The following is a 16,805-nucleotide window of genomic DNA, read 5'->3' as shown; positions in this document are numbered from 1 at the left end:
CTTGCTTTTGCATTGAAGTAATGGACGTATAAATAGGATAGATCGTTCGCGTGGAACCTGGGGTGCGTAGGTATAATTATGAGACGTTGGCGTCGAAAAGGTTAAATAATACCATTACACCAATGCTGCCTGATATAAGTCTATCTAAGTTTTCATATCGCAAATGCAATAGTTTGTGCATGCATGCACGTGCGTATGCGTTTCTTACTCCTTCGCCATAAAACCATTTTTTTTTAATTTATTCTCAAAAAAAGGTACATAATTTTATTTACATAACTAATTTCGCCAAACTATGACTATGATTAATATGATTTGATACGTTTGAAAAAGAGTTACAATATTTTTCATCTCTCCTGTTTGGAAAGATAAATTTTCATGGATAGATAGTCGGGTGGAAAATTGCAATTTCATCTCTAGGTTGAAAAGTAATTTATTTTTATTTTTACGATAGTTGAGTTACGTCAATGACACTTTTTTTCACGTTTCGGCCTGGCCATCTAGATACACGTCGTGACCAAGGAGTTTATATATCTATAACTCTGGAGGTTGAACGCCAAACATCCGTTTGAAATAAGAAATTTGACTTTTATTATGTTACAAATATATTCCATCTCTTTCTTTAGATAGGTTAAGAAAAAGGTGGAAGTCATTCTTGAAATGTGAAAGAAAGAGATGGAATATATAAATAAGTAACAAAGGTCAAACTTCTTCGTGTCGTCGTGACCAACTCGATTTTTTTTATAGTCGGCCGTGGCAAGTGGCCAGTGCGAAAAGGTTGGAGGTTGCATATCAGTAAATTTAATTTATTATTATTCTAATTTTTTGTAGTATTTTACTTTCCTCACAGTCGAAATGAAAAGTAGAGTGTCTAACTCGGGTGAAATTACCCATTTCCCCTCGAACTATTGGCGCTCTCACTTCGTTCGAGCGCCAGAAATATCTCGGGTGAAATGGGTCACTTTCCACCCTTGGTTATCAATCTACTATTGTAAGTGTGCTCGTCTTACAACCTAAGTGAATACGACGTATTGACAATATCCATGGGATGGGAACATAATAAAATCCCGGAAATTCATTTGGCTGCCACATTCAATGCGTAAGCGATGCCTCTGGTTAAAGCTGGTTAAAGGAAATAATTTGAACTACCTAAAAATAGATCCCCATTTAAAGCATAACATGGCTTCAAACCATAGTAGCATAAACAAAATACGCAAAATACTGGAATCTGAAGGAACTACGGTATAAAAATCCTTGAATGAGGTAGCAAATAGGTAATAACGATACGGTCTGAAAATAGACTCTTCTAATACAAAACGGTATAGATTTAGAATTTCGCTTCACAGCGCTATTGTGAGTAGTGATGTGCAAGATCATTAAGATATATATATTTATCCGCGGATGCGAATGCGAATACTGATTATTAGCGTTTTGAACCGAATAGTTATTTTTCTTTAGGGCTGCTACGTGTGACCTTGACAATACCTATCATTTAAACACGCACGTGTAACTTGTCGTGATCATTTTTGATCACCTAGACTAAGGGGCTGTTTTACCATCCATTGATTAGTGTTAACTGGCGGTTAGGTGTGATGCCGTCTCTATTTGTTTTGTTTGAATAGACGGAGACGGCATCACATTTAACCGTCGGTTAACGCTAATCAATGGATGGTGAAACAGCCCCTAAGACTACTCCAGTGTTTACGATTGCAACTGTGTCAAACAAAGTGATTATTAAAAGTAAAAATATTACTTTGAAAGTATTAATATACAATATAGTTCTGCAACAAAGATCTTAATGAACGTGGGTGACGGACGTTTGAAGAAGGGTTTTATTTTATTTTTATTATTGAATTATTACTATGAGCTTTAGGTATATTTATAAACAAAAAAACACGAACAAAAGTTACAAACAGCGATATTCACGGCGAACTGTAAACAGTTAAGTTTTATAGATTAGCCGCGTTAGTTTCGTTTTTTGCCACGTTCATTAAGTTCTTTATCACACAGTAGTTATTTCGTTGTTGCCTGCAAATCAAACTTTAATATTAAAGATTTATTTATGCATGTTTTAAAAGATCCATTTATATACGCTGAAAATAAAAGGAAAGGGATGTGGTTTTATTTTTCTCGCGGATATCCGGTACATCACTAACTATAAGACCAAGCTAGTCGAAACTGTCTGTCATTAAGGGATGCCTCGTACCACAGGATTGTTATGTGCTCTTACAATGGCCTTTCAAATCGGAGGGTCAGCTTAAATCATTAATAACGTGACCTTTTCTTCATTAGTCCCCTCTAATGGTGCTGCATTATTTATTATTAGAAGGACTTAGTTCTATCGTAGTTATATTCTTTACTTTGCGAGCACTAAGTCATGGTTTTTTGTTTCAACGTCACAGTGAGCGCCAAATTATAGCTCCGCAGATGGATAAACGGAAAGACACACAGACGGACTGATATAGCAGAAATAAACAAGTTCTTCGTAGTCTACGGAGTCATAAAAAGGGCTGAAGAAGACATTTACGTTTATCTTTTAGGTACAGTCGTTTGGCACGCTTTTAAACTTTAAACTTAGCATTATACCCACAGCCTGTATTTTCACTATTAACATACAACTTGAATAAACACTTCTGTACCATTATTTAAGAGGACTTTAACATGTGGGTGAGGAAAAATATATAATTATATAATATATTAAAATAGTGGTTTAAAGCAATCTATAATTGAACTAGTATAACAAAGAGGTAAGCTTTGTATGGTTGTTTGTATGTAGAGGAGAAGAGAGTATAATTATTTATATCGGTATGTATGTCGGCGGCCGATCGTAAAATCCGCCAGATCACGAAATTCCTAGGCATATCGTGAAATGCCGCCATTTCATGAATTGGCTAAGGGACATCCGCCATATCGTTCAAAACTCACCGTTTAGCGATTTGCCTAGTGACGTTTAGGCAGATCATGAAACTCCTAGGCATATCATGAAGCGCCGCCATTTCATGATTTGGCCAGTTTAGGCAGATCATGAAATTCCTAGGCATATCATGAAACGCCGCCATATCGGTTCTGGCACTTCGCCGGCCGCTGCCGCGGCACGCTCGCTTCGCTCGCTCGGCTCGTGCGTCGTGATCACAATTAATACTAACCACTCCTCGCTTCGCTCGTCGTACCTAAATTTTTCTATATAAATAAATAACAACTAGTGAATACTTTATTTACCAACAAAATTCTAACCTCTAAAATACGGGCAGACGTCCATGGTTTTTACACATTGTGCACAGAATCCGTTTGATTCACATAAAAAGAACGGAGCTGATGTTCAAAAGCTTCTTTTGCACTTCTATTTTGAATTCAATCACTATTTTCGGTTTAAAGATCATTTTGTTGCGACGCCGACATTTTTCACGCGCTAAACAAACACGGGCGGTCAGCTGGTCACGGCCGCCATTGCATACGCAGCGCCACCAGTGGCCAAACAAGAAACTATTTTACGATGTGCCCGGTATAGAGCTAGGAAAATCGTCGTCGTTGCTCTAATCGATCTGCCGTATTATTTCTCAGGCACATCGTGATATGCCTGGCCAACGTTTAGGCATATCATGAAATGGCGGCGTTTCACGATATGCCTAGGAATTTCGTGATCTGGCGGATTTTACGATCGGCCGCCGACATGTACACCTACGAGTACTGAGCCGATATTAAAATTCGTTCATTCTTCATAAAAAACTGAAGAAGACATTTACGTTTTTTCTTTTACGTACAGTCGTTTGGCACGCTTTTCTTTAAACAGCATTATACACACAACCTGTATTTTCACTATTATCATACAACTTGAATAAACACTTCTGTACCATTATTTAAGAGGACTTTGACATGTGGGTGAGGAAAAATATATAATTATATAATATATTAAAATAGTGGTTTAAAGCAATCTATAATTGAACTAGTATAACAAAGAGGTAAGCTTTGTATGGTTGTTTGTATGTAGAGGAGAAGAGAGTATAATTATTTATATCGGTACGTACCTACGAGTACTGAGCCGATATTAAAATTCGTTCATTTATAGAAAACTACACTATCCCTGATTAATACAAACACTTGTTTTAACCGATTTCAAAACAGAACGATGTTACCAATTCGGTTGTTTTATTAAATATTTGTTAACTCTGAAGTCCGTCATTTAAAAACCGATGTTTTTTTCGTCGATAAAAGTGGCACTTTCAATTAGGTCCCACTGTTACCAAATCAGGATCTGATGAATGGATGGAGGGAACTCTTCAAAGTAAAATATTGTAACCACGCTTATTACCTATTAGTAATTTGGGTAAATAAACATGTTTTTTTATGAAATGGTTAGCTACCCCTGACATATACCTACGCATACGTAAACTGTATTTAAATGAGTAGCTATAACTTTTTGACATTAAAGGTACTCCCTGATACCATTAATATTTTTTCTGCTCCCTCAGCTGCCTCTGAATTTCATAAATACAAGCTAATCGACGTCCGCCAAAGTAAGATTAGGCACGGAAGTACACTTCAGAGGCATTAGCGCAAAGTAGTAAGAAAGTTCATGTGATAAATCTTCTGTCACTTTACTTAATGTGTGATTCGTGATAATATTGCTTTAATTATAAATATCTATATTTTATAATTACATATTCTTAATAATAACCATAATGGATACATATTATACAAATATATAGTCAGAGTAACCTACGCGTATACCTAATATTATATGGATATTATATGGAGGCCCTATGAGTCCACATATGCCCTGCTCTTAAAAAAGTCCAGAAGGCTTTTCTAAGATTCTTATACAAAAAAAATTATGGGTATTACCCATTTTTGTATCCAACTCAGTTTTTGTTAGGCGCTCTCGGCTTGAACTCTCTCGAGGTGCGACGCAATCACTCGCTGTTGATGACAACATGTCGCATACTTCGTGGCGAGTCGGACTGCCCTGAGCTAGTCGCTAGACTAGTGCGATTGTTTGTTCCGAACATCCCTCGGATCGAGCTGCGGCCGCGGGCTCGCGCCCTGCTGGCGGTGCCGGCGGCGCGCACCGCGGCGCGCAGAGGCTCGCCGCTCCCCCGGGCGCTGGCGATGCTTAATGCGTTTTTGGTATCCGTGCCGGACCTTGACCTGTTAGCTGGGAGACTGTCGGCAGTGTGCAGTGAATGCTTTAGGTTTTGTGAGATGGATAAAAGGAAATCGAGCGTTAAGTGAGCTATGTCTTGTCTTGTTAAATAGTTTACTAGTTAAATGCTAATTTTTAATTTTGTTAGTTTTTTTAGTTTTACGGTGAATTGGATGTATATCTGTAATGCCGTGTAAATGTTATGAAATAAATAAATTATTATATCAAACTTGTAACTATGAAATTACTGGATTGTTTATAGTAGTACTCTAAAGTATTAAAAAAACAGGCCAAGTGCGAGTCGGACTCGCGCACCGAGGGTTTCGTATATTTCTTTTATTATATTATGACGTAACTAAAAATTTACGGTTTTCGCAATTTTCCCCTTTATCTGTGCTATAAGACGTTGTTTCGTACCAAATTTCAAGATTCTGAGTTCACGAGAAGTACCCTGTAGGTTTTGATTCCTTTGGGAGTTTCGAAAATTTGCGGAAATTTGCGGCATAAACGGCTGTATCTTTTGATTGCGTTGGCTTAGAAGTTTTATTTTTTCACAGCTCCAAGGGACAGTAGACTTGAGTATTTGATATAAATTTCAGCTTGATACCTCCACGCGTTCCTGAGAAAAAGGGTCTTGACAGACAACAAAGTGATCCCATAAGGGTTCCTTTTTTCCTTTCGAGGTACGGAACCCTAAAAAGCAATGATAAGTATTATACAGTTTTTTTTGTGCGCGAGTCCGGCACATATAATTAATTAGCTATTTGGACAGTTCAACATTTTTCTTCTCCACTCCTAAAAAAAACACTTGTTTATACGTAGACTATATTTTTTCTGTAAGTACGTTAAACTTTATCTGAATCTCTTGAAGTTTCCTCACTTTCTCAGTTTAACAATAGCTCGCTGAGTCCTGATGTTTTTTAACAAACTTAGTGCTTAAAACATAGACGTGGTTGACCTGCTTTGTTATTTCGGATATTATTTCAAAATTCTTAGAATTATTTATTCAATTAACAATTTGTAATTTATAAAGTACATTCCGCCGTTATTCTTAGTGTTAATTAGTCCTTTATAAAGTACGCGAGGACCCAGGAGGATAGTGACAGAAATTTAAAAAGCGGTTCGGTATAGTTATTTTTTAGTGTTTATATAAAATAATTATTTTTATGAATAATTCAGTAATTATGGATATTACCTCTATATACAAACAGTTCCACACATGCATATAATAAACTAATAAACAAAGTCAATTTCTATACTAAACATATTGTAGTAAATAAAAGGAAAACTTTCACGAAAAACAATTAATTATATTTTATTTACTTCCACTAAATCGAAACGAGTTTATCAATAAAGGTTCCTGTTGAAACTTTCCACAAATTCTTCGAGTAGGGAATGAGGGAATATTTATAATTAGCTTACGGTTATTGAAGTCTCGAGAGGCTCTTGATATTGAATCCCGAACATTTCTTACTCAGAAATAATAATATTTTCCGAAATATAGTATTATTGCTTGAGTGACTTGGGCGTGATTGATGTGCTATAACGCTGTACAGAAATAAACCACCAACGACGCATAACTTTTTCCGTAAGAAATATTGCAGTGAAGGTAATAAAATAAACAAAATTATATTCAGAAAAGTCTTCTCGATTATTTATGGATAATGAATTCGCTAACAAGGCCATGGACTCATATTACGAAATCGAGTGTTAGGAGCATGAACTTGAGAAAGACAAGTGGCAGAAAGAAGAAGAGGCCTTTGGCCGGCAATGGACTACATCAGGCTTCGAAAAGTCATATTATTCATAATAATTGTAATAGAGATTTTCATTACGGTATTTTAGTCTGTTGTAGAACTCTTTATTGTACATAAAACACATGACAATAATAGATAACAAGAGAAGGATAGAGATGCCACGAAAATTCGGCCACTATTCGGTATTCGGCCTATTCGGTCCCTTTTTTGGTATTCGGTATGCGGCCGAATAACGCGTACTATTCGGTCGAATACCGAATACCAAATCATGAATGAAAAAAGACACGTCATATTACTTAAGATTATAATGTATTATTATCAAATTACAATAATTTAATAAGTAAAATTGATCAGTGGTAAGTTGTGATGGATTAAAATAAGCTTTTCAGCATTTGTTGGTAGCAAACGATTACGCTTTTCGTCGTAAATAATACCAGCTTCAGAAAAAAACCTCTCATTATACGCGCTGCTTCCAGGAGACGAAAGATAAACTTTAGCAAATTTTGAGAAGTCAGAGTATTGTTTTTCGTTTGCTGTTTGTTTGTTGAGTATTATTTATAATGATCTGATAAAGCTTGCCGGTACGTGATTTACTCGCAATTGAATGAAACAACTTGACAGTCAAATACCCGCCCGCGGCTCTCCCGTATGCATCGCAACGAGGGAGACAGGTTGCGATTCCTCTTATTCGTGTTTACGCGCTCGACAAGCATGTATTTTATGCCGAATATTCGGCGGCCAAATATTCGGCGCTTCGGCCGACAGCGTTGCCGACTACTCGGAATTCGACCAAATCACTATTCGTGGCATCTCTAGAAGGAAATGCACAAAAGCGAACTTACCTATCTTTAGGGATCTCTTACAGTAATCATAATTTGGACATAATAAATATACATCTTAAAGTCATATTATGTTACGATGACGTCATTATTTTCCTTTAGACTAAGATATATATGTAGTGAAAAGATGTTATATGTTGTGGGATTAATATAACTTGTGCCGTTGATAATATTGTGGGGCTCATACTTAGGTACTAATATAGGTTAAATACTCCTTGTTTTCTTGAGCTTGAGATTATAACAACAGCATGTACTCGCAGATGTAAGTACATAATATAATGTAGCAACAAAAATAATAATAGTAATAATAATAATTTGTAGTGTGAATATAGCAACTATAGTGCGAGCTGGGTGGAATGTTGAATTTTATTGTTTATAGTTTTTATACCCTAAGCAATGTAACGAAATTTTCATGCTGTACATTATTTATTGCGACTTATAAATTAAGCTAGTATTTTCTCTTACCTATTGGCTCGTGAACAGGGACTCTCGATGTGGTACTGTGAGAGGCATCCAAGAAATCGGTCCTTCTTGGACTTTTCCAGCTCCAGCAGATCCAGTTGTTTGTTGTTGATGCAGTACTGCTCCCGGAATTCCTGTACAAAATACTTTCGTTGTAAATTGTTGTCAGTGGAAAAGCAAAGACTACCAAAGCATCTGAAATAATAATAATAAATAAATAATAGATGTCACGGGATACTTGACACAATTGACATAAAATATTATAATTTATATTATATTATATAAATTATTTTGTATTATATTATTTAATTTACATTATGTAAGTATTGAAATATGAGATAATGGCTCAGGATAAAAAAACGAGGGTTATTCTAGTTTAGAATCCTAAAGAATACTTAAAAGTCTCTAAAAAGGTCTCTAAAATACCGCTTAATCTTAAGCAGTAAAGATATTTGTTTAATCTGCAGTTATTTTTACCTAAACGCGCGCTTTAATATACATCAAACTCATGAAATTACCAGATAGCAAAAACAGACGTATGTAAAAAGGCGAATTTGTCTCTTAAAAGGATCTCTTTCAGTTAACCTCGAAATCAAAATCAAATGTCAGGATTTAATATTTTCAAAAATATTTGTGGTTGTAGAGAGCCACTTTAAAGCAGCCGTAAATGTCTACGCCCGGTTCTTTTGTAGAGAGCACAATTTTTTCTTGTACCTATGCTAGTAATTTAAGTTTATCATCAAAATTTTAAGACCCTGGTAATTAAGCATACTTTCTATGTGGGAATTAATTATTATATAAAACAAAGTCGTGTTAGCTACACCATTTATAACTCAAGAACAGCTAGACCAATTTTTATGATTTTTGTGTTTTTGGATTTGTCTTCGTCAGTAATAGGATAATAAGTATTAAACACGGTACGGTCACATTCCTACATTACAAAATTGACGAAAAAAAAATAAAAGAAAAAAAATCCCAAACAAAATGTTCATGGGTTTTGTAACTGTCAAATATTTAATGTTCATCCCGTCGATACAGTAAACTGTCCCCTCAAATTAAAGAAGGTATTTAAATAAATTGGACCCGCTAGATGGCGCTGTTGTTGGTATGTAATCATAATTTAAATTTAGAGTTTTTTCGGACAGGACTAGCGGACTTATTATTTATAAATCTTAAAATGTAAAACCGTAGGTTCAAGAGTTCATAGATTGATTTTCGTTTTTATTGTTAAAAATAAAGTTGTGTTAAATATTTGTGATGTATAGATATCATTTAATAATATTGAAAATCTGTTTAAAAATATATACACCCCGTTGAGTTTCTTGCCGGATTCTTCTCAGCAGTGACATTCATAAGTGCTTGTTATAGCCTAAATTGAAATAAGATATTTTGACTTTGACTATTTAAACTGAAAGTCTAATCTAATTATTAGTCTAGTCTAGTTAAGTCTATTCTAGTTTTATTTATACTCAAAATTGAGTTTTCGATTATCATACCTGCTTGGAGTACATGGTGGTCTTACTGGCTGGCCGGTCGTCGTTGGCCTTATGCCGCTTTCTGCCCGCGTTCTCATCCTCCGATTCGTAGCCTTTGGCCGAATGTGCTATGTCCGCCTGTTAAAAAAAATAAGTAAATTAAAATTGTTATAAACTTATATAAAGTGAATTCTTTACCTAAATCAGCCTTACTTTTACACGTAAAAGAGAAAATGAAAACAAAAAACGATCAAATTCGAGGCATTAGAAATTAAGTTTTTTATTAGTGGTCAGCAACAAATCTTGCAGCATGGAGGTTCATCAGTTATAATATTATGTAATTTAATTTAATTTTTATTTTTCTGGTATCTTCTCACTGAATCGGGTAGTATTTGTATTGTACATTTTATAAACGCAATAATTGTGTTAATAATGCAAATAAGCATTGTAATGTTTACAAATACGGGCATACCTACCTACATAACGTCGATACATTACTAACTAAATAACACTTAAGATATTTAAAATTCAAATGATGAGACAAAGGACTCTTATTCAAATCCGTAGACCGTAAAAAGGTTGCTTTAATTAAAATCATAATTGTTTTTGCGCAAGAAAAATATTAACCACTATGTTCTAAATTAAAAGGTGGTTGTAAAAAAATTATTAATTAAATTAGTTAACCCTACAATCTGCCTAAAACGAAACTGAGGGAAAATTATCCTGAAAAATATTTCAATAGTAAAGTAAAAGAATTGAAAAGCATTTATTTTTCTCAATGCAAAGTAAACAGTTACGTGCAATTTGAGAAATTAATTTATCCAAAGTAGGTAGGTACAGGGGCTGTGGCAGAGACTGATGCCTAAACTAGAGGAACCTGTTTTCAGGCCTCCGACCCTCAGACAACTATGCTTATAAATACAGCGAATGTTTTACAACTATATTTGCGGGCAGTCAAAACATTATGCACGTTTATGGTTTGTACCTAGAAAAGCCTTAAAAAATGTATATCACTTAGTGTGAGACCAAATATCATTCAAAATAGAATCTTGTCATAAATACTTTCTTTGTCTATGCAAATGAAAATACCTGGCCAATTTAATTGAAACTTCCACCGAACGCATTACTTAATAGAGATATTTCATGCAAATAGAATGCTTGCAGACGGTATCAGGAAAGTCATTTAAGTTGAGGAACATTAAGCGGACTGCCATTGCTAGTATCATCACAAAGGCTCTTATAGAATAAATTGAACTGCGAGTTCGTAATTGAAGATCTCACTGCTGATATAAAATCGATTTGTGTATAAGAAGCTGAAAGACTTGTCCATTTAAAGTAAAAATTAAAGTTTAATTATACGTATGATATTTTTTCATGTTGACTTCTTGATAGTAACTAGAGTAATCCATCGTCAAAAGTAACGAATCACTATCGCAACTCTATTACAACACTGACGTAAACGCAAATTTACTCCTTTTCGAAATTACCTATTTTTTATCTACATATTTTTGACCTTTTTCTATCATAAGGAAATTTTTGGGAAAAAGTGCAATTATATCATTGTTGTATTAGAGGTTAGGACTAGTTACTTTGAACATTACTTACTGTAACTTACGTACGGAGAGGTAAAAGGATAAAGTATAAAAGTATGCATTTACTTTTGTCGCTGTCCGTAATGCTGCTGTTTTTTCGAAACTGTTATATTTTTGGCATAAAATTCTCTAAGATAGCAAAAGTTTCGTGTTTTATACTTTTGTCCCTCATTTACCTAATGGTTTTGTACTTTTTTGTTTACATGCTAGAAAACAAAACAAGGAGATATTTTTTCTTACATACGCAACGAGTTCAAATTAATTGAAATGAAATAAACATATTCATTCAATATTCATTATAATAAAAAAAATTGTGAAGTAAATTACTCAAAACCGGTCAAAGGTGAGTTCTGAATCCGTTAAAGATAATCCTAAAAATGAAAAAAATAGTGACCACATTCATATTAATATACTAAGTTAAAAAAAAGTACATATGCTCGAAATTATAACTTTAGTATCTGAATCCAAAAATTAATATGCAAACTAGTCGTTTAAAACTTTAGCGTTTGAAAGTGGGCATCGATACTTAAGTAGTGAATCTATCAACATACTGAATCACTTTGCTAGCACTAGCAAGTTTTGTGCAGTAGATGCGGCACAGTTTAATATTCTGAACAGTAGTTATTATTATTATCAACCTGAGAGAAATCAGTGGAACATTCAATTATTAAATAGCTTCTTTTATTTTTCTTTACTTCTAAGCTCCTAACTAGGTGTGTATGTAAGTAAATAAAAATAATATAAAAATAAGGTTAATTTGAAGTTAAGGTACACTGCAAACACTTTTTTTCTAACACTTGTTACGGCGACGATGGTATCTTAATATATTTAGTACTAGAGTTTACCCGCGGCTTCGCACGCGTAAACTTTTCGATCTGGTAGTTACAATTGGAATTCCGGGATTTACAAAATTCCAATGGGAAATCCTAAAAATTATATTATACTTAGTGGTCTTTATTGAGTTTGCGTCAGGAATAACTGTACAAAATTTCAGGACTCCAAACTCAACGGTTGAAATTTCAAGATTTTATCCATATCCCGGGGGAATATCGGGATAAAAAGTAGCCTATGTGTTATTCCAGACGTCCACCTATCTTACGTACCAAATTTCATCCGAATTCGTTCTGCCGTTTTAGCGTGAAGGAGTAACAAACACACACACGCACGCACGCACAAACTTTCGCATTTATAATATTAGTAGGATGAAAGTTACATAAGTATCTGCTTCTTATAAGTTCGCTTAATGTTTACCTACTTAATATTCTGCTTTTTGTACTTTTTAGAACTTTAGCAAAAATGCCTTACCTAATCAATTGCCAATCTCTATATTATTATACCTGTGTTTTGTTTACTGCTTACTATGTGTTTGTGTTCAATAAAGAGTTATTGTATTGTAAAATCAATTGTGTTACTGCATACTAATGTACTCTATGGCATCGAATAGAGGCAGTGGAGAGTCTGTTCCAAAAGTTTCTTCCTACTGAACTTAATCTTAAATGGAAATGACCAAACTCCCAAGCCTGCAATTATTGCTCTAGTTCCGAAAGTTTGTTTTTCTACTTCGAGAGGCAATAAACTGGTGGGGTTTATTGTGTTAGAAATTTGGGATCGTTTTTCTTATTTGGCAAACATCATTTCATACGGTCACGATCGTTAATTTGAGACCCACTTAAGATCGAATATCTCTCATTTTGTATGACAATTCAAATATTTTTTTGAGGAAATGAGTCTCAAATTAACGGATGTGACCATATATGATGTAACAACCATTATTAGTATTCTTGACCCAAATTTAAAATCTCACTGTTTGCTCGTCAATTCATCCCTCGTTCATGCGCTGTATGTGGGTAGTTGATGATTGATTTCAACCTCCTTAAAATCTCATGAAATACTCATGCAGTAAGCTTATATAAATATATATATACTCACTCACATCAATCAATTGTTTATTACCATAACAACAAACAATTTAAAAAAAAAACATAAAAATTCTAAATCTGCATTTTTTTAAAAACTAGTACGGTACTCTTTGTGTATAAAGTTATGAACTAGGCTCACACTTGGCCGATTTTAATAATTTGCAGTTACCTACAGTGTTATAATTTGTAGTGCAGTTAGCGTTATATGGTGAAATATTTTTTAAGTACGAAAAAAAATCCTTATGAAGATATTTTTTTTATAATATACCTAACAGAAATTAATAAAATATCTAATTAAAAGGTATTACAATCTGCATCCTCCGTACTCCACTATTAAAAAAAAGATTAGCACCCATGAAGTAATTCCGAACTAAGTTTTCGCATTTTCCAGTCTTAATTAATAAGAGTTCCAAACAACAATGTTTCACACCTGAAAATTAAGTGAAGACAACGTGAAGAACTAATTACTTCGCCGCTTAGGCTTGTCCTCTGAAACGAGGAGATCGTTCGCTATCTACTAAATTAATTTCACTCCACACGTTTTAAAAGGTTTCCGCTGCAGTTTCCGCGCAATATTTTTATCGGAGTTAAATGAAGATGATAAAATGTGCCGGTATTCGTGGTCAAGGCCACCCATTATTTGGTCAATTGTTGACGCGATCAATTCTTACAACTACCTACAATTTCTTGCCCTCTATTTAATTTACGTCTCGCGGGAATATTGTCAACTTTCTTAGGATAAAAGATGCCTAACATAGGAATGACGTAGATTTCTTATAGTGAAATAATAAGTGTTGGTTCAATAATTTTAGAGATTACCCGCTACATACAAAAATAGTTATAGAATTGACCAAGATAAGAAATAACTTAAAAATAAACTACAATTTTTTTGAATTTCGATTTTCATAAGACCAAAATCGCAGTCGTTTGTATTCAAAAGTGCAGATATCTATGTTTCCTTTTATTATAATCAACTTCCGACCGACCCACCCCGACTTTGCACGGGTGTAAGTTTAAAAAAGAAGCAAAACAAAAAAAAACGTATAATCAAAGGCAGTATACACATTTTTTACATTCGTGCATTGCCAGGATGTCTATAATGTACGTTTCTCTTGAATCACTATTTATTAATAAAAAGTACGATTCATAGTTTAAAAGACTTTAACGTAGTACATAATATTATGTACATAAAAATACCCGGTATAGTCTCATACGGTTAGATACAAAGAATATATTTTTGCACGTTCCTATTACGATCATGGTATGATATGGTGTAGTGGGTAGAGACCATAATGTTAACCGAGAAGTTTTCGATTAAAACTCTTACGTGGTAGAGGTAAAGCTCTAATTTCGTTTACCACATGCCCTGGGAAATCGCGCAATTTAGCCGTAGCTCGAGAGGGTCAAATTAGTGGACTGCCTCGTTAATCTTTTGTAATTTGTAATAAAAGAAAATTTAGGAGCTTGAAAATTACACAGCGGATAATAGAGGTTTTGCCAGACAGCGTAAGCGCTTGGGTGATTATAGCTCAGAAAATAATGGATTGCTGACTTTTACTATACATATATGTTGACATTGAAAGCTGCTTATTGAGTTTTGTTTGTATTATAAAGATTCATCATCATCGTCATGGTCAGTCGCACTGCTGGACATAGGTCTCCCCCAAGGCTCTCCACTCAGACCGGTCTTGTGCTTTCCGCATCCAACGCGATCCCGCGATCTTAACCAGATCGTCGCTCCATCTTGTTAGAGGCCTACCGACAGCTCGTCTCCCAGTCCGCGGACGCCATTCGAGAACCTTCTGACCCCATCGGCCATCAGTCCTGCGAGCATGTTTCCCGCCCACTGCCACTTCAGTTTCGCAATTCTTCGGGCTATGTCGGTAACCTTAGTTCTACTGCGGATATCATCATTTCTGATTCTATCCCGCAGAGATTATAAAGATTGTAAGAACGAAATTCATCTGGATAGAAGAGGTCACCCAAAATAGTATTTGGAATAAGGGTACCTATTTAAAAAAAAATGTCCCAAGGAATAAAATTTACATTACGCACTTGTATATTAACGCCCGGCTACACGTAACTTGTGCAAAAATTGGCGCGAAACTGAATATCGTCAAAAGCCGCGGTATACCGTTTTGCCGTCTTAAAGCCGAGTTTAGACTTGCACGAAAATTCGTGCAAGTTGCATTACATTGCGGCGCTCGATTTACCACTACAAGCTCGTTGGCTTTACGGCCTCGCAATGTATAATGCAACTTGCACGATTTTTCTTGCAAGTCTTAACTCGGTTTAACGCATGTTTGCTTGTGCAAATTGGAATTTGCGCAGAATAGATATGATTGATCGTGTAGCCGGACCCTATAAGGATAGTGAAAAAAAAAACACAAGCTTAAACCTACAAACTCGAAAAGTTCTAATAAAAGAAATATACTTTATGATATCAACGCTGCTGTGATTTATACATTATTTTTACCGCGAGCATTGGCTTCATCGGCCAATAAAATCGCGATCCAACTAAACTGAACCGAGCTATCTGCAGAGCTGAAACAAAAACGTGACCTTTGATATCATCGATCCAGGCCTTCCAGCTTTTCATAATGAAATATAAGAAAAACATAGAGACAAAATTTATTCAAATTGATAGCTACGTCAAATAAATTAATGTACTTATATTAAAAAACTTGAAAAATTAGCTTCATTCAGCTACGAACCTATACAAGATTTTTTTTATTCCATCGCATAATTTGATGATTTCCACACGGAATCGCTGCACGCCGTTCGCTCCCAATGAAGCAGCGCGCAAATAAAGTAGAGATATCATCTGTTTCACCAACGAAGTGGAAACGTACTGATAGCTTTTTAAATTCTATTACGAGACGCCATACGCATGTAGATATCTTTCGTCACTCAAAAAGGATATAATTTTACAGTATAAAACTTATCGAATTGGAGAGATACTCTTTATCCGTATTTTATGATAGTATGATTATACATATTTTTAGTGGTCTAGAATCTACGAGTATCAATTAACTTTAAATAAAAGAAACATTGTCGTAAATGTGGTGGAGGAGGTTGAGCGCCGGAAGTGGAGATGGGCAGGACACATAGCCAGAATGGATCACTGCCACTGGGTGCGAAGAATACTGGAGTGGAGACCACGTGCCAACACCCGCGGTAGAGGAAGACCTCTTAAGAGATGGACGGATGACATCCGGCAGCAAGCCGGCATTAACTGGATGAAGGTGGCAGGGGACAGACAGACGTGGAAACGTGATGAGGAGGCCTACGTTCGAAGACGGACGGAACAAGGGCTGCTATAGATAGATAGATAGAAAAAAAACATGATAAATAAAGTTCATGTTGATTTTGCTTCCATGTCTTGGTAGGGTTATTATTATTATTATTTGTATTCGACTGGATGGCAAATGAGCAAGTTGGTCTCCTGATGGTAAGAGATCACCACCGCCCATAAACATCTGTAACACCAGGGGTATTGCAGATGCGTTGCCAACCTAGAGGCCTAATTACTGGCACTTGAGGTATCCCATCTTGGTAGGATTAGGTATAAAACGATCGTAGTCATTTCATCAATCTTCACGTCAATTTTTCTTTATTAAGATT

At 35.2% G+C, this 16,805-nt stretch overlaps 1 protein-coding gene across 5 annotated transcripts in view; it reads right to left on the bottom strand.

Annotated features, from left to right (window-relative positions):
• Positions 1 to 16,805, bottom strand: part of LOC141440687 (uncharacterized) — a 334,806-nt gene that overhangs the window by 44,601 nt on the left and 273,400 nt on the right. For all 5 annotated transcript variants that reach the window (XM_074105215.1, XM_074105217.1, XM_074105216.1 and 2 more), the window contains exons 3-4: positions 9,692 to 9,808; positions 8,199 to 8,329 (exon numbers count right to left, since the gene is read on the bottom strand). In XM_074105215.1, the coding sequence (XP_073961316.1) occupies positions 8,199 to 8,329; positions 9,692 to 9,808 (248 nt within the window). The remainder of the gene's footprint in view (positions 1 to 8,198; positions 8,330 to 9,691; positions 9,809 to 16,805) is intronic.

The sequence above is a fragment of the Choristoneura fumiferana genome, chromosome 23 (genome assembly GCF_025370935.1).
Source record: "Choristoneura fumiferana chromosome 23, NRCan_CFum_1, whole genome shotgun sequence".
Lineage (NCBI taxonomy): Eukaryota > Metazoa > Arthropoda > Insecta > Lepidoptera > Tortricidae > Choristoneura > Choristoneura fumiferana.
This window is presented reverse-complemented; position numbering and strand designations above follow the sequence as displayed.